This window comes from Cynoglossus semilaevis, chromosome 1 (genome assembly GCF_000523025.1).
Source record: "Cynoglossus semilaevis isolate Cse_v1.0 chromosome 1, Cse_v1.0, whole genome shotgun sequence".
NCBI lineage: Eukaryota > Metazoa > Chordata > Actinopteri > Pleuronectiformes > Cynoglossidae > Cynoglossus > Cynoglossus semilaevis.
Window position 1 is genome coordinate 27,605,039 of NC_024307.1, and position 18,628 is coordinate 27,623,666.

Here is an 18,628-nt window from a genome sequence, read left to right on the forward strand (position 1 = left end):
CAGCTCTTTTTTTTAAAAGGGAAAATGCAGTAAAATTTTTTTTTTTTTTTTTTTTTTTTTTTACGCTGACCTTGAAAAATGCATCAAACGCATCACCATCATGTGACCTGATCACACACATGGGCTGGTGAGAAGACAATAGGCTGTTGTTTGAAAAAAAGATGAGGTTAAAAAAGAAAAGTTAGGATTCACATTGGACAAACACAAGAGGCTCAGATACATTTAAAAGGGAGGGGGGAGGAAAGGAAAGGAAGCAGAAGTGAAGAAAAGGAAATGAGAAGAAAAGGGAAAGCAAAGAAAAAAAATTATGGGAAAAAAGTGAATAAACAAAAGAGAGAGGAAAAAAAGGAAAGACGAGGAGAGAGAGAATGAAAGGAAAGCAAAACAAGTAACAAAAGAGTGAAGGTTATGAAAGGAGGAATGGATAGGGACAAAAAAGAAAGGAGAGGAGAATAGAAAAAAGGAAAGGAAGGAAAAGAGGGAAGGAAAGGGAAGGAATGGAAAGTAAATGAAAAATAAAAAACAGGAAGTGAAGAACGGAAGCTGACTATTTATTTTCACAGATCGTTCACAAGAAAACACAAAGACACACACACACACTCTCTGACTCAGGAGAAGGTGAACAGATAAATAATTCACTGATGCGCATTGATTTTGTGTCTCTCCCGCTCTCCACATATAGAATCTTTGGAAATACACACTAAAGTCTCCTTGAAGAGTAGGCGCATACATTCCTATGAAGCACCTGAGCAACAAAACTAACAAAAAATGGTTCTTTTTGTTATTCAAATTTATATTAAAAAAAACCCTAATTTTATAGTTTTCTCATTTAAGTCACAGTATCTGTGACATAAATTACACCCAGAAATAAAACAAAAAACAAGGTCAGAAAAATCCAATTACTTAAGCTAACCTCCCACTGAGCTCCGCCGCTCCTTCGCTCACACACTAGCATGACTTAGCATTTGTGTTATACCAGGCTAAATCAAATAGTTTCAGGATATGTGACAGGTGGCTGACGCGGCTGAGAGAGAAGCCAGGAGCTGCAGCAGGACACGGCTGTCCGTCTGGGCAGGGCCACTAAAGGACTGATAAGATATAAATAAATACGCATTGTCATCAGGGATTAGTCTTAATGTGGTTTAAAAATGCCTGCATGTGGTTGTTGTGGATGTCCCACAACATCAGCTGCTCCTCCACAGTTAGAAAAAGGTCTAGCTGAATACAGTTGAAGGTTAGCCCAAACTGCTGTAAAGGCTAATGTTTAACATTTCAATTGTCTTTCTCTTCAAATAACTTTTCCACCGCTTTGATTTATCTACTAACAGAAAAGGACCTGAAGAAGAAATCGTAACATAGGCTAAACCAGACATAGGCAAACTGAGGCCCGAGGGCCGGATGCGGCCCATTCAACTTTTTAATCCGGCCCGCCAAACTTTTCCAAATGATATCATTTATTTATATTTTCATTATACTTCTGACTTTTCCCTGCAATACCAATGTTTCCCCAATAGATGGTGTAGAAAATGCATTTTAGCCTTAATGCATGACTTTTAATGCAAAAACTTTGCCCACGACTTGGCTAAACTATAAGAAAAAATGAAGCAAAACTTTCATTAAATGTTAGTTTTGGTTGGAAATTCCGTTTCGTTAAATGTTGTTTGCCCCTTTGTGTGAGGGGCAATAGGGTCAGTTGAGTTCATGTGCATGTTTCTTACGTGATCATCTAACGGAGTTCAATCAAATGCACGGCCGACCTTTACGACCCCCATCCCACCTGAATGCCAGCAGTCGACATGTACCGCGAAAACGACCCAATTAACACAATCATGAATATTGCACATACTGCTGATTCCACTGTGACAGGGCCAAGGTGTGAAATGTGCTCTAAGCAGAAAACAATGGAAGAAACGCAGAAACCAAGGATGACATTGACGTGGAAAATGCTTACAGCACGTATTATTTACTTCTCAGTAACGTAAGGTTATTTTAAAAGCCGAGTGATAATAAATTGTTTTCGAATAAAACAAAAAATATTTTAATTGACATTGTCATCACATTAGACAAAACATCAATGTAACTAAAGATAAAGTGAATAAAAATTAATTGGGGATATGTAAACGTATGTGGATAAATCTGTCAGTTTAATTGCCGACATTCTATTTTACCGGACATTACCAAGAAGTTGACTCATTCCTATATATCTACCAGTAGTTTCCAAAGATACCCTTTCTGGTTTTGTTACTGGCTCTATGTAGAGGTTTATTTTTTATTTACAGCTTACAATGTGTGAAATAGTGATCCCGCAGGATTTCTAGCATAAGCCTAATGGGTTTCTGGGCCCATTAACGACATCATGAATTTGCTGTAATATAGTTAAAGGTAAACAATCTTCTCAACTGAAACCTGCACAATTAATCAAATTTTAACCACAACCACAATTTTGGATGTCACAATTAAATTAAAATGAGCGTTGGCAATATTAACATCAAAATCAATCAAGCAATTTCTCAGTCAGTCAACCACCAGGGGGTGCGATAAAGTTGCCTGATTAGGATGGGAGCGACCCCTGCAGCAAGCAGCAACTGGGCAGCCTCAAATTGTTCAACGACTAATGTGAGAGTGAGGCATAATGTCGGGAGCAGAAGATGACGCTGCGGCATCATCTGGAGATTTGGAGGAGCTAGCACGACGGTGCGAAATCATCTGGAGATTTGGAGGAGCTAGCACCTCGTAAGGGATCAACATCGATTGGCTGGAGCTTGTCTGGTTCAGATCAATGATGCTGACTAAAAGGACATTACATGCAAACAGTGCCGTAGAGCTGTGCGTGCGCCACAGGGTAACTCAACTAACTCATTCAACCAACTGAAAAAATCATCACAAACTTAAAAACGTTGAATGCATGAAGGCTAAGGCTAATGCTAACGCTGGTCAGCTAAATCCCAAAGACACTGAAATACCAGATGCAATAGTGTTTTTTGTTTTGTTTTCTATGGTGGTCTTAGCTCACTCTGTGACTGATTGTGTATTGAGTTCTTATAGTGAGGTTTGAGTACTGGCAATAATTGTGACTAATAATACCGTGCTCAATATAGAGACGTGGCAACATGGGATCATCAAGTCACGAACCGTTCCGTTTGCTGTGTCACGGAGGATAAACAAGATGCCAGTCCTGACTTCATCAAAGGCGCAGCTACAACAGCAGGCTGCAGGGAAATGTCACAGGCCCACACTACATTTCTGGCTTAATTACGCGTGTGCGTGTACCACTGGCTGTCATTTTGTTGGGCAGTACTGGGCCACCACTGCAGACAGAACATAAATATCACCCTTAAGTGTCAACAGTTTCAGAAACCGATGGTTGAAATATAGGATGACATTTTTGAGAACCTCTAGATAACACAATCTAGGTTAAATCTGTAAAAAATGTAGCAATTCAAACCCCAAAAAATGTTAACGTATGTTTTTAAATTCATATTTAACAAGGACAAGAAAAAGTTGAGCTGGATTTCAATTTCTACAGTTTCGAAGGTTTTGCTCAAAATTTGATTCCTGATTCTGGATTTAAGAAAAATAGGGAAAAAATGGAAATAAAGATAGAAGAATGGGCATAGGTTACTACACATTGCAGGTCTCATTAATACAATTTTTCCCACCGTTTTATAGTTAGCACTAATGTTGAGCCCTTCTCCCTACACCACCACAACTAGAACTGATGCTTCAAATCTACACAGAACGTTATTGAAACAAGGTAGTTCCCACAAAATACAATAAATACACAAACAAACTAAATTAATGTTCCTGACTGTGCCCTTATGCAATAGCTTTACACTCTTTACAGCTGGGGCTGCCTGCTACTTTGAGAACCAAGGCTTTTATTTGTTAGATGTAAAATAGTCAACGTATTTGAGTGAGAAAAAAAAAAAAGATTTCTCAGTCATCTCATCACCTCAATCCGACTGTGAACCATATGGTAAACAGTTTGTGCTAGCATCGTATTTTTACATGAAATCCCATCAAAGTTTTGTCAGTAGTAAGGATTTAATGTAAAGATACTGTAGACAGGAGTCTGCAAAACCACTAACTAATTGCCAAAAAGATACAGTATCGTAACTGCAGTACCTTGTGGGTAGCACTCATCATCACAATCATTTTGTAAATATAAAACTTACTTGTGATTAGGGATGCACTGATTATTCGGCCGAGAATTTTGGGCCAAAAATGGACCAAAACAGGAAGTTATGATGATGCAAGCAAAACCCGTGGCCAACATGTCTGTGATGTTGTAGGCTGAGGGGGGCACTGCCGCCATCATTCACAGAAAACATCATCATCTACATTTACAGCAAATGATTTGTCTTTGTCTACGTGATGTGACAGCCAGAACAATTAAATACTCTGCCAATAGGTGGCAGCGGATGGCTACGAAAGCTTAAAAAAAGTGAGATTTCTTTAGTTTTTATTTCTTCAGATTGAAAAAGTAGAGGGAGATCTTTGTGTGTCTTTCTTCAATTCCTGTGAGCATATCAGCGTGTGTTCAACTAAAGAGGCCCAGTTTTCACACTAGTCGGTAAACTGTGAGTACATTGAAACAAGAAGATGACTATACTTCGTACTTTACATACTCTATATATTTTTTGTAATATTTTTGTTTATACTTTACAAACTCTACTATATATTTTTTGTAATATTTTTGTTTGGTGGTTCGCAATGGGCTTTTTGGTTGAAAAAGGTTGAGAAACACTTGGCTGGACGTCAGCCCCCCGCGCCCTTCCTTAAGTATCATTCTTTATTTTATAACACTGGAATTCACCCTAATTAAAGCCACACACATTTTCTATTCTGCTGGCAGACACTACAGTGCTAACACACATTCCAGTGCATGACACAAAGTAGGTGTGGCACCATTTGTTTACACACATTCAGCGAGGACACATCGCAAGTAAAGCGTGCAGATAAGAAAGTCACAATGTTATAATTCTGAGAGGGCATATCCACTTCCTGTACTCAGTCCAGAGCTCAAGCAGAAAGAGTCCAACACACAGTTTATGCTACAAATGCACATCCAAGCAAATGTAAACAAATGGTCAAACTCCGACCAGTCAGCAAGTATTGATTGTTTTGGTGTCACCCGTGGCAGTAATCTGATATGGAACCATCGTCCATCCTTTTAAATCACTGATAATTTGACTTTGACTTTGATAATTCCTGATACTGGTTAAGAGGCTCTGTGATGTTGTGTTCTGTATCTTTAACCTTTCTCACAACAGACAGCTACAGTGGAGGCTGATAGTATTTTGCCACATTCAAAAGAATGCAGCCTGGCCGGCACAATGATTAACGCTAGTAAACTCAACAGTACCTAGGGGTGTGTTCGTTAGCGTAGCATGAAGAGCCTGTTCAAAGACTTACTTCATCTTAAATGTGCCAATCAAGGCGGAAGTAAACAAGCACGAATCCTGTCTGTATGCAATCATTCCCAAAATAAATAGGGTATATATATATATATTTCATATATATGGATTTCAGGTATATTAACGTGCAGCGTATCACATGGTATAACAACCACGTGTAAATGTGACGTTTAACTGGTTTTAAAATGCTTTAAAAAAAACACTGACAGAAGATGAAATCAAATATTTCAGGGTAAATTAGAATATTACTAAAACAAAATGACCAAAATAAAGCACAGTGAACCTCAATATTGACCAAGTATTACACAGAATAAATCAGAATATTTAAAAAACAATTTGACCAAATGGTGCAAAGAATGACCAAACATTTTTCAAAGTATAGGGAAATATTGCCAAATATTTTCCATAAATAATGTAAAGTAAATAAGAATACCAAACAAGGTGAGAGAAATATTGCACTATAATTCAGAATAATTAAAAAAACATTAAAGATAGATTAAACATTGCAATATATTACCATAATTCAGAATATTTAAAAAAACATTAAACAAATACTGCATAGATAGATTAAACATTGCAATATATTACAGGTTAAGTTAATGCAGAATAAAGTTGAATATTTAAAATAAAATAATAACCAAATATTTCATACAATATCGCAAGTTAAAACTAACACAGTACAGTTTATGATAATCAGGATTCATTCCTGTAATATTTCAAGTCCTAATCCAAACTGAAATGAATGAAAAATAAACTCAAAAGACCAATTCTCCAACTCAGCAATAAACTCGATCACCAAAAGACTCAAAACCGATTCAATCTCTCAGACAGGATATTGTTCATCAGCAGCAAAGCAGCTGTCTATAGAAACAAGTGGGAATCAGTTTCATCAAAATCATCACAGACAACAGGAGGTAGCTCTGCACACACACGCTGTCACAGGCTTCATTATGTTCTCACAGCCGTACACTAATGACCTCATATCATCTCACCTCCACCACCAATGTATTGACAGAACAGTAGAGACACACTCATCATCACTATACTACCTGTGTAGAGACACACTCATCATCACTATACTGTTGCTTCATTAAACCCAAGACTAATTACTGAACTAGTCCACTCAAGGTTGTGTTTTCTGCCCTCATTTCTTAATTAGCCAGTATAATGTCCAGTTTGACCCATATAGAATTTCATAGTTGCCTGATTTAAATTGAAATATGTATTTATAATTATACAGATTGTATTATAATTACATTATAATACACATTATAAGAATTTTAGTTTTCTCCCATTCATGTGTTTGCTTATCTTTTAAAAGTATAACTTCATGGCTACTTATAAAATTGTCACAGCAACTGTACATCAAACACTGAAAACACGGCTGACATCGAGAAAATTCTAAATGAAGCTTGTGAATCTTTGAAAACAGTGTATAATTATCATTTACGATCACTTATGTGCAATCTTTTCTGAATATAATACGAATTCCTAAAACCACTGCGAGGAACATATGATAGAAAGAGCAGTTCATCGTCGACGAAACGGAGATGAAGGAAGTTCCATATGTACTTTTAAATCCATACTCTTCTTACCAACCTTATATACACATATACTCTATTATTGCAGTAGTAAATAGTAGTAAATTATAATTGCTAATTTTACCAAATGACTGCTATTTTACTATGAAAACACATGCCTAAAAATTATATTTAGCCTTGAATATGCTAAAAAAATACGTATCGTAAAATGCATGTATAGTTATGGAGTATTTGTAAAGTACATAGAATAGGGAGCAGACACCAGGGGTGTCAAACACATACAGCCTAATTAGATGTGAGTACAATCATAACATAATTATGTAAAAATAACAAAATGTCTGTCTTTTCCCCTTTGTTTTCATGTAAAAATTCATTAAATAAATATTCATACTTGAAATATAATTTTACAAAATATTTCATGAAGTGTATTTTCTTAATTTGAAAATTCATTGAGCGGCCCAGATTGAAACTCCAAGTGGGCCAGTTTTGGTCCGCGGGCCGTGTGTTTGACACCCTTGATGTACACAAAACAAAAATCACTGCCAATGTTCTTGTGGGGGTTTTTTTCTATTAACTTTTATGAAATCCATCCATACTGGGACATAAAATGTTTTTAAACTGAGATTTAGCAACTCTTCTACCTTGGACCTTGAAGCAGTTTTATGGCTGCGTTGAATGTCTGAGATTAACAGGAAATGGTGTTAATTCCCTTGGTTTAGTATCAGGATTTAAATATCAGTAAAAACTTGCTTGGGGTTTTGCTAAATGTTGTCCTACTAGCATTCAATGTTACATCACAAACTTTTTCTCTGCAGCGCCCCCTCTTTATAAATACTGTATGGCGACCGTTGGTTCCGCTTTTGTAAACACAGACTCAGCTCTTGCTTCGAACCTTGACTGAACGTTATTTGAAACGCTGTCATTCCTACTCTCACTGAAAAACAATCAAATTAAATGACTAAATGACAGTTAATTTTTCACACAAATTAAAAATAAATACCAGAAATTAACCACACCCCCACTTTTGGGATGCCCTGTTCAAAAAATGCCTAAACATTTTATTTTATTAGCTCGTTTGCCCTTTTTTAAAGGTGTGTATGTGTTGGGGTGTCATGTTGGGCCCCATGTCATACCTTTTAGCCCCAGGGCTTGAAGCCCTTCTATAACGCCTCTGCTGGCAGATAAAGGGAAAAAAAGGACACTGTATAGTAGCACTGTCTGTGTTTAAAATGCAGAGTCGTTGTTTGTTTTTCCAGAGAAGAGCACAGTGATGCCACAGTGTGAACTACGACAAAGCATTTACACATTTGTTGCCGATACGCAGTACACAGTACACAGCTGTGCTGTACTGCACTGACGCATGTTACGGCAACAATGTTTGGAAATAATCCCTAAACAGACAGACAGGCAGACAGGCAGACAGACAGGACAGGAATCACTGCTCTTACCGGTGCTGCTCATGGTGCCAGTGTGACGTCCTCTCTGCTCAGATGCTGCTCAGTAAATAGACCACTAACCACATTGACAGCGCATGAGTAGGGTAAGGAGGAGGACAGGGATGGTGATGGTGCCGCAGCCTCACTATCCTCTCAGTGGCCGGCAGCAGAATGATTGCTCGCTGTGTCCACACGGAAGAGTTCTGCAGAGAGCTCCAGAGAGAAACCGCCGCTGAGAGCTGCTGTCAACAGCCGCACTATGGACCTATTGTCCCGCATACACTGCAGGGGCTGCGCCGCCTCTGCCTTATTCAGCAGCAGCCAGTGCAGGTTGGGTGTGGGCGCACTGGAGAGAGAGGGAGAGAGGGAGGGAGAGAGAGAGAGGTGGGGGACGAGGGGAGGGGAGGCTGCAGTCAGTCTACAAAGTAAATGTAACGACAGTTCCGCTGGTTCCGCTAAAATAAAAGTCTTCATTAACGGAGGCAACGACCTACATAAGTAACTCGGTGAGAAAACAAGCTAAATAAACTAACAAGTCACGTTGAAAATGAAGGCCTACATTAATCAATAAAAGTGTTTAGTGCGTGTGTTTTAATAGTTTTTCTTCGTCTTTATTTTGACACGAATGTTGTAACCAATTCTTTAAAATGAGGTTGCTGACATCTTGTGGTCAAACCGAAGACTGCAACAACCGTCCCTTCCATTCCAAAATGTGTCAAATAAATGTGGTTAAAGAGATGTGATTTTTTAAATTGCTCTGTCCTTACTCTTTTTATTAAGAGAAGCCAACCAAATTTAAACATATTACGTCAATGTGTCAAAGTGTTCTTTCAATTTGTTTTGACATAAAAATGTAGCCACAAAACACATTTGGACTCTATAGTTAACGGAGTAAATCAGAACAGCAATTTAAGACCAGTATGACAGCTGAATTATCAACGAGACGATATTCATTCTTAAAACAAGCAGCAAATATTTAGACGATAAACATTTGTCGTTATGTTAAGGATTTAGGCGATAAACATTTGTCGTTATGTTAAGGATGGCAGAAATTAGCGTCACATAAACTAAACTGCGTGTTTGGTCCAATGAGTTTTCAAGGCGACAGAACGTCTGTGACGTCAGTAATGCGCGACTCAGCGCAGCATGCGATTCCCCTGCTGGAACACACGCTGTAGTACTAGACAGCTATAGTTCAGTTTGATACGTGTAAAACACAGTAACATGGAGGCCAGTGACGAAAGTTTTGGAATAGAAGTTGTTCTTATTCCAGAGGATAAGGAAGCGCCGTGTTGTCCGCATGGTAGGTTTAATTCACGTGTTTTGTTTTCGACACAAATGTTATCGCAAACCGGATGAGACGTCAAATACTTTTAGTTGGTATTTTCGTGGAATTAAATGACATTTCCTCTTTCGTCTGTAAATAACGTACAACTTTATTGTTTTTGTGTGCAGGTCCTACCTTGTTATTTGAGAAAGTTAGCCGAGAGGGAGCGAGTGGCCGGAGGTTTTACGCCTGCTCAGCCTGTAGGGACAGAAAAGACTGCAGTTTCTTCCAGTGGGAGGATGACAAGGTAGGTTAAGTTGTTAGAAAAGAAATCACAATTAAAAATTGCCATTCCCTTATTTTTATATTCCTGTAAAGGTGTCCGAAGCCCGGCGGTTGGCCAGAGAGGCAGAGAACAAGTTACACAGACCTCAGATCAGCCACAAAGAATACTGTACCAGGTGAGAGGGTTCACTCTCGTACAACTTCTCAGTTGTCAGTTAAATCCTTCAGTCAGAATGTCGACTGCCAATCTACTTTTTGGAGACGATTAATTTATTCATTAATTTCGTCTATGCGGTTCGATTAAATGAGTATTTAAATGGGCAAAACTTTTGAAAATTGTAATTGAATTTTTTTAATTGATTTGTGTCAATTCGATCTATCGTTTAAGTTGCTTTTGCATACACGTAACAAAAGTTACATTAAATGCATTTTTTCCCTGGGTCAAATGTGCATTATTTTTGCTAAGACATATATTTTAGGTTGCCAATTGCTTTTGTTACATTACATTTTGACTGTTAAATTAATAATATTGTGGCTAAGTAAAAAAATGTGACCAATAAATGACATGTTTGGTTTCAGTAAAAAAATAAATATGTAATATAAATATTAAGTAAAAGTAATTTATATGCTTAGTCTCAAATATTTATTATTATATTTCATTAACACCAACAGCCAAAAAGCTTCAGTTTACATCTTTGGAAAAAAATTATATTATTACAGGATAATATTAACTTTCGTACTTTCTACTTTTACCAAGGTTTAAAAAGTTCTCCTCCCTCTCATCTGATGAGAAGATCTTCTGTAAGGAATGTCAGACTTTGCTCCTGCCCGTCCAGCGTGACGCCCACTTGTCTCACAAACGCGTGGTTGTCACTGAAGCTGAGCTGCTGAGGCCCAGTGTGCTGCTGTCTCCTATGAACAACAAGAAGAGCAACGCCCAGTACCTGTTCACTGACCGCAGCGCAAACTTCCTGCTGGACACATTAGCTGCTTTGGGTTTCAGGAAGGTGCTGTGTGTGGGGACGCCCAGGTGAGGGAGCTCTTTACTTAAAAAAAAACCAACGTGAGCCTACAGTATGTTTACAGTCATTGAGAGCAGCTTAAACAACATTATATTTGTTTTGCTACTTTTAATGAATGTTTATGAACACAATTATTAAGAACAGATGAAAGTCAATGTGATTTTTTTTTTCTCCCAAGACTCCAGGAGCTGATCAAGTTGCGAAACCTGGAGCAGAAACATAAACCAATGAAGAGTCTGCTGCTGGACATCGACTTCAGGTTAGGATTTTAATGATGCTAAGGCATGTGACTATACACTCAACTCACAATATGTTACAAATGACATGTTTTTGTCCAGTATACAATTTTATCACAGAGCTCCAGACAAATTATGACCTATTTGTAAAAGCTATGCAAAGTACCTCACTGCAATTGTTATCTTAAATAACAAAAAAATGCAAATTTCTTTACAAAACAACTGCACGTCACTTTTTATGTCCTCTTATTAAGAATAAAAATATTTAACAAGAAAATAATATGAAAAAAATATTACAAACACAACGTTGTTTTATACTCAGGAATTGAAGAAAGCCACACATGAAGATTTTTAACAACTTTAAGTCACTTAATTATTTTTTGTGTTTATGGCTATCTGCTGCCGCCTAGTGGAAAAGCAGGTATTTTCCTTGCCTGTCACTGTCACATATACAAACAAGGACAAATTAAAATAAATAATTCAGATTGATTTAAGTGATATTGGATAATTTTGCATGGTATGGATTATAATTCTTAAGACTCGCTAATCCGCCAGGCCCCAGTGGTTGGGAACTACTGCCTTACTGCTTGAAAATATATAATATTTGACCTCATTTATCTGTGATGTAGCCTGATTCAGCTCTGATATGTTTTGACTACCTTCAAGGTATTTACTGTTTTTTGTAGTGTAACAGGACTGTACACTAGAGATGGTTCGATACAACTTTTTCTTGTCAGATACAGCAACTTGGAATTTCTGTCGATACCTTAAATCCACCCGATACCGTCTTTTCTCTTCCACTGCCATTGCTGAGGCGATAGTGTCCCTTTTTGAAGTATGTCACGCAAAGTTAAGTTGAGCATTTGGGCTTAGGTATGGGACTGAAATGTTTGACCAATATCGGCGCGATACCGATCGTGAACACCAGATGGAGCCATCCCTACTGAAGACCGCTGACATGAACCTTTTACCAACTGCACACAGTGATATCCAGAGTATCACACAGTGCTAAAGAGACAGCTGCAGGTGGTTTGGCCACACTTGGTTCTGTGGCGGCCTCAGGAACCGTACGGCTGGATACAGTGGTTCAGTGAACCGGTGGTGAGCTCTGTCAAACACCGGTGTGACGGCAGCCGAGAACTTCTGCAGCACAGCCATGGTGTCAGCGTTGTAGAACATCAGCTGCCCTTTGTCATAATTCACCCACACCCCCACCTTAGCTGGGGCTGTTTGCCCCACGCCGTGGCAGGCGACGTTCCGGTCGTTGTGCCATGCGGACAGACTGCTGTCACGCAGTTCCACACACCACGAGTTTCTGTTGCGCCCCAGTTTGGCACCCTTGTCCTTGCCCTTTCTCTGTAGGCTGGTGTTGGCCACACCCACCGCCCAGGCCGAGCAGCAACTCACGTCGACCTCCCAGTAATTTTGACCTCCCGTTATCCGGGACGAACCCAGAGCACAGCACACTTTGTCAAACTGAAGCGGGTGATCTGTGACCGGGTGGTCTGAGTCTGAAAAGAACGCACCCCGTCCATCAGAAGTCACCGTTATCTGGTTATGGCACGTCTGCCTGTCAATCACCACAGGAATGGAATCTGTAAAGTAAATTCAGAATCATTTTTTCAGCGAGAAATCTTATACAATTAGTTCTCGTAGTAATAACCTTCCTCGACTATCTAGGGCTGGGTATATCGAACTTTGGTTCTTTATTGGCACCATCCGAACTGCTTCCGTAGTACGGTGTAACAAAATATGCCTCGTCTTTCGGTACCCAGATGTTAATCACAAGATCAGGATCGGTTCATGCTGTCGGTGATTAGCTGTTGCATAATGCAAGTTGCTGTGTCGTGTCGGAGGCAACTAAGCTGAAGCCCTGTTGCCTTCGACGCGTACATCGGTAACTGTCGTCTAAACGTGGTTAAAACAGCGCAATCGTGAGTGAATCTGACAACAACGGGTGCTTTGTAAAGAATCTTCAAAATAGTCAGCCCTCTGAACGACACAATGTCATCGTTACTGTGAGCGACTGTCACCCAGAAACATGATGGAGCAGGATATCTGAAGCAGCAACAGCGGAAAGGTTTGGGTTTTGAGCGCGCACACAGACACAGACAGACTAGCCTAGTCTATGTTATTGATTGAATCGGAAAAAAGTATCACTCACGAACCGGTATCGAAATGAAGGTACTGCTATCAAACATTTTTGCATCGAATAGCAGAAAGATTGAAAGGTCAGGTTTAAAAGACAGTCGTGAGACCTGCTATGACATGAGTTTGAGAAACTTAAAACTTAGTACCTAGCAACAGTGTCTTCCTCTGCAGCTGCACTTTGAGGTTTTTAAAAACGGCTGATAATGTTTTCAGGAGCCTCTCAAATCTCTTTTCATTCAGTCCAATTTCCTTTTCAGAGGGATCTGGTCTCTTGGGACTTTAACATGAAATAAAAGAAAAAAAAAACAAACAAATATTGCGTCATATATTAAAAGTTGAAAATCCTTTGTGTCGCGGAGCGTTTTTTTTACCTCACTGTACCACTCTGACCCTTGAGAGGAGAAAAAGAGAAACAGAAAAAAATCAGCTGTTGAATACGGTTCAGTTGTGGTATAAATGACACGGATCGACTTATCAGACCTCATCTTCCTCCTCTTCCTCTGTTGAGCTCTTGCGGATAGATATTTCTGTGCTGCTGATGCTCTTGGTGACCTGGTCCTGGTGCTGCTTCCAGGTCTTCAGAACGTTGTCCAGCGTGGTTCTGGTCTTTCTCTGGTCCAGCTCCAGTGAGTCCAGAACGGTCTGCTCGTCCCTCTGCAACACCGCCCGCATTTTCTCGTAGTGCTCCCGGACCTGCTGCTTCATGGCCTCTGTGCTCCTCTGCAGTAGGAATAATCGAGGAGACAGTGAGTTTATTTGGACAGTGGTGTTTTGAATTCATACTCACAGAGAGGTCAGAGCTGCGTTTCTTCAGAGACTTGATGTGAGCTTCAGTCTTTGATTTCTCTGCCCGGAGCTCCTCCAGAAGCCTGGACAGCTGCTCCTGAAGAGGGCAGAGGAATTGTTCTTCACGTCAGTATTTATAATTTGAGTCCCATGATAGCAATGTGTTTATACAGGCGGCCCTCGGTTTACGACATCCTTGACTTTTGGCGTTTCGGGGTTTGTTGGTCAGACATTATTTTAGGGAAAACAAAAACCGAAACTGATCACATAAGAGAAGTTCAAGAAGATCACTAAAAGAGAAAAGGTGGTTTTCAAAGCTCTGTTTGCATTTTGTCATCAATGCATATGAAACTGATTCAAAAACCACAGTAACAGTACGATATTTGACCTTCTTGTTGACAAATTTTATTTTTAGAACATACCACGCGGGCACCTTAGGTAGTCCACGGGGGCAACCAGGTGCCTGCGGGCGCCACCTTGGTGACTCCTGTTGTAAGGGCTCAAGATCATTTTAACACATTATTTCATTAAGACTATAGATATTTTTAGATGAGAGTATAAGTCGCACCAGCCAAAAAAAGCATAATGAAGAAGGAAAAAACATTTATAAGTCTCTCTGGAGTATAAGTCGCACCAGTGCGTTCTAGCGGCTGTCAGTGCGAAAATAACAAACGTGTAAATTTTCAGTGGTACAGCAGTAGCAGATACTGGTAAACAAGCCTAGAGTGCCCTCTGGTGGCTGTCAGTGTGAAAATAACAAACATACATCTGAAAAATGAAAATACAAATGAAAATACTCACACTCGTAACGGCACAGCTGGACAGCCACTGACTAAGGACCGTGCTGCAAGTTTTTTTTCCCCGTGTTGTCGCTCAGTGTTAGATGTGGGCGTAGCGAGTGAAGAGAGACTGAGCCGACAGGCTAAAGCAAGAGAAACAGTCCTCGGTATTGGCATTTTGTATCAGCCCGCACTCAAATGAAAATACTCACACTCGTAACGGTTTGTGTGAAATGCTATCACGACATCGCTATTTCTGTCATTCATCTACTGCCACTGTACCTTGGAGCGCCTGGCAGGTTTCTTCCTCTGTAGTTTTGGCGAGCGTGGGAATGGCTGGACCACCCTGTCACTATTAGAGACCTGAGGAGTGAAGCCCAGTCCACTGGCTCCAGCAGGTGGCGTTTTGCAGCCACTCTGCACAGACTCAGACTCAGCAGCCGCTGATCGTTCACCAACAGATACGGATGCCTTCTCCGCCATTTCTTAAGACAAAAAAAAAAAAAACACACGAAGCTTGTTGCAAGTAAAAAAGAAATCTGTCATTTGCTGTGGCTGTTTCTGCAGAGGAAACCAGTTCATCTGGTTTGTGGAAAAAATCGGAAAGTCGTTTAATCCTTCCAGTTGTTGTTTACTGAGGACAATCGCTGTAAAACATATGCTTTACAATTACAACAAATCTTATATATTTAATGTATTTACTGCTCACCAGCTACCCTTACCTGGTATTTGCTTTTTCTTCTCTGGACAGTGACCGTATGAAGGAAAAAGTGCAGTAAGGGTGTGTACGTGTTTCTGCGAGCTTTTACCTGCAAGTCACGCCTCTGGTTCCTGATGTGCGTGTTTTTTGTCAATTTTGTACATGCCCAGACCAGATTAGTCCAGACTTGACTTTGCATATTCGTGTGGAAACAGGAAATGGGAGAAAATGCATCACTTTGTCAATCTCTGTTTCAGATATGCCCAGTTCTACAGCCAGGATGAGTTCTGTCACTACAACATGTTCAACCATCACTTCTTTGGTGGAAAGGTACTGTACAACCTCAGACCCTTGAGGTTTCCTCAGACTTGTTCTATATTTGTTAAAGCATCGTCTCCTCTCAGGCGTCCAGCTCAATCCTGCAGTCTTTCCTCAAAGAGAGCGATGGAGAGAAGGTTGTGATGGTGGCCGACCCGCCGTTTGGTGGTCTGGTCAAGCCTCTGGCCAACAGCTTTTCACTGATCTCACAGACGTGGAAGAAACTGCAGGGGGACGGTCAGTATCACTGTCCATATTCATTACGACGTTTTGGAGTCACAATCTCAATTATTGTTATATATTCTTTATTCTGTAGTATATATTGATATTTTTATATATGTATGTGTATATATATATATATATATACACAAACGTGTATAAATGTATATATATGTGTGTAAATATGTTTGTTTTGTCTGTTTCAATGATACATGTTGATAATAGGAAAAAAAAAGTGCTGTACGAGTGGATCCAATGTCCTGCCTAATTCTTAAGGTATTTGGAATTTAAAGACGAATGCTTTTTTTTTTTTTTCCTCCCCTTCTTTCATGTGAGCAGTTGTCGACACTGATATTCCTATGCTGTGGGTATTCCCGTACTTCTTCGAGCCCCGTATCCTGGAGTGTCTCCCTACATTGACCATGTTGGACTATCAGGTACCAATGGCACTTTAGCTGTTTTTTGCTGACTACAAATTCAGATTCAACACTATTTATACCTGTGTGGTCATTAAGAGAGCTAAGAGCACAACATCGAAGAATTATATATCCAAAACAAACCAAAACAGAACAGCATAAGAACTAAGAACAAATCATGTCATACTGTATATAAATAGATTTTTTAAAATAAAACAATATCAAGATTTTTATCAACATTTTTGAAGTAATTAAATTCTACATATAAAATATTAGGTGAGCATCTGCTAAAATGAAGTGAATTTAAATTTGCTTTTTGACATATACTGTAATAGTTGGTCGGTTTCTACTGATCTAGATGGACTATGACAACCATCCACTGTACAAACATGGAAAGACTGGCAGGAAGCAGTCTCCTGTCAGACTCTTCACCAACATTTGCCCGAAGGACGTCGTTCTGCCTAAAAGCGAGGGCTACAGGTAATCAATAAATCAGTGGGTCCCAACATTTTTTGACACCACAAATTTCTATTAGTAGCTGTCACTGGTGCAGTCGCGTGATCGCAGCCGTCAAACAAGATATACAGAATACAGATGTTTTAAGATCATGTGTTTGATCAGAATTTTCAGACCACCCTATTTCAATGTCAGGCGACCCCGCATGGGGCGACGACCCCAAGGTTGAAAAACACTGGTCTAAAACATGGTTTCAGGCCTGCGACAATAATCAATAAATCCATTGATGGCACAAAAAGTTCATAATTTTGCTGGCCTCAATATATTGCTATGTCCATGTGTGTTTGTTTCCCTCATCACCAAACAGGCTGGATGACAAGAGGGTTCACTCCATAGTTCCATAGCAGAATGGGCGGAGTAACGAGAGAGTGTAACTGCGCTCTTTTTTTTTTTAGTTTTTATAAACATCTGCTGCCACCTAGAGGAAGAGTATTTAATTGTTGTGACAAATATGTTAATAACTAGCTGTGTGAATGATCTATATTTTTGTTTGTTCTCTTTTAGGTTCTGCTCAGTGTGTCAGAGATTCGTCTGCGTCCTGAACAAACACTGTGCTAAATGTAACGTCTGCCCATCAAAGGTATTGAAAAAACATTAGTACATACATTGTAGCGCATGTATTTTATGAGTTTGAAAAAAAAAAAAAAATAATAACATTCCGTTTTCTGTGTACAGGATGGTCGGCAATGGAAGCACTGCTCGGCTTGTGAGAAATGTGTCAAACCATGTATGTGTAAATTGGATAGACAGTGGTCCCTCTCTATATCCCGGTTCTCCTTTCGCTCCTCTCGGTACATCGCAGATTTTTTTTTTTAAATTCAATCTCGCAAGTTTTTCATTATTTCCAAATATAGCAAAATAAATGATAATTATACATACAAAAGTTTTGGCTTCTTCTTAATTTTAAATTGAGATTAGCACATTTGCGAACCATTGCTGGTAGCTTTGTTTACCTAGACGAGATCGTACACAGCATACCATTGGCTAGTACAATGCGTACTCGGTGTACTATTGGCTAATTGAGCATGCTTTTTCTGTTCCTCACGCTGATTGGCTCATTTATCGTAGCATCTCTCATCATCTCCCCTTGTCTGTCGGCCACTCTCTCGTTCACTTCACTCTGCGTCGCCATTCTACAACTCTACTGCGCGTATAATTGTGTGGGAACGGGTAATACAGTCTAGGGAGGGTTGACAGTATGGGGGAGGTTAATAAAGGGGAAATATATATATAATATATATCAAATATATACATAATATAATAACTATCTCGACTGTACTTTGCGATTTTTCCCATTTCGCTGTGGGTCATGGAACGCAACTACAGCGATTGGAGAGGGAACACTGTAAAATCAAAAATTCAAGTTTTATTGCATTTTCTACAAAAAAAAAATACATATATATATATATATATATATATATATATATATATATAAATATATATATATATATATATATAACATTGATACACCGTGCTCTTCATTTATACGTATTTTCTCCTCCAAAGCCTGGATACACTGTCAGACTTGTGGCCGCGCCG

At 39.4% G+C, this 18,628-nt stretch overlaps 3 protein-coding genes across 3 annotated transcripts in view; 1 reads left to right on the forward strand and 2 right to left on the reverse strand.

Moving 5' to 3' along the window:
* The window catches only part of ablim2 (actin binding LIM protein family, member 2), an 87,196-nt gene extending 77,853 nt beyond the window's left edge, over nucleotides 1–9,343 (reverse strand). Inside the window, exon 1 of the mRNA XM_025062554.1 lies at nucleotides 8,407–9,343. Coding sequence (XP_024918322.1) covers nucleotides 8,407–8,419 — 13 coding nt within the window. The 5' untranslated portion in view covers nucleotides 8,420–9,343. The remainder of the gene's footprint in view (nucleotides 1–8,406) is intronic.
* Nucleotides 9,344–9,478: 135 nt separating this feature from the next.
* The window catches only part of zcchc4 (zinc finger, CCHC domain containing 4), a 19,470-nt gene continuing 10,320 nt past the window's right edge, over nucleotides 9,479–18,628 (forward strand). Inside the window, exons 1-11 of the mRNA XM_008323975.3 lie at nucleotides 9,479–9,697; nucleotides 9,850–9,968; nucleotides 10,040–10,122; nucleotides 10,704–10,976; nucleotides 11,147–11,227; nucleotides 15,878–15,950; nucleotides 16,025–16,175; nucleotides 16,497–16,594; nucleotides 16,932–17,053; nucleotides 17,594–17,669; nucleotides 17,765–17,816. Of these exons, the coding sequence (XP_008322197.1) occupies nucleotides 9,619–9,697; nucleotides 9,850–9,968; nucleotides 10,040–10,122; nucleotides 10,704–10,976; nucleotides 11,147–11,227; nucleotides 15,878–15,950; nucleotides 16,025–16,175; nucleotides 16,497–16,594; nucleotides 16,932–17,053; nucleotides 17,594–17,669; nucleotides 17,765–17,816 (1,207 nt within the window). The 5' untranslated portion in view covers nucleotides 9,479–9,618. The remainder of the gene's footprint in view (nucleotides 9,698–9,849; nucleotides 9,969–10,039; nucleotides 10,123–10,703; nucleotides 10,977–11,146; nucleotides 11,228–15,877; nucleotides 15,951–16,024; nucleotides 16,176–16,496; nucleotides 16,595–16,931; nucleotides 17,054–17,593; nucleotides 17,670–17,764; nucleotides 17,817–18,628) is intronic.
* LOC103388793 (nuclear factor 7, ovary) lies at nucleotides 11,234–15,871 on the reverse strand. Its single transcript, XM_008323963.3, has 7 exons — nucleotides 15,643–15,871; nucleotides 15,203–15,405; nucleotides 14,143–14,238; nucleotides 13,836–14,075; nucleotides 13,727–13,746; nucleotides 13,502–13,632; nucleotides 11,234–12,799 (listed from the first exon to the last, which is right to left on the reverse strand). The coding sequence occupies exons 2-7, from the start codon at nucleotides 15,401–15,403 to the stop codon at nucleotides 12,213–12,215; spliced, it is 1,275 nt and encodes a 424-aa protein (XP_008322185.1). The 5' UTR covers nucleotides 15,404–15,405; nucleotides 15,643–15,871; the 3' UTR covers nucleotides 11,234–12,212.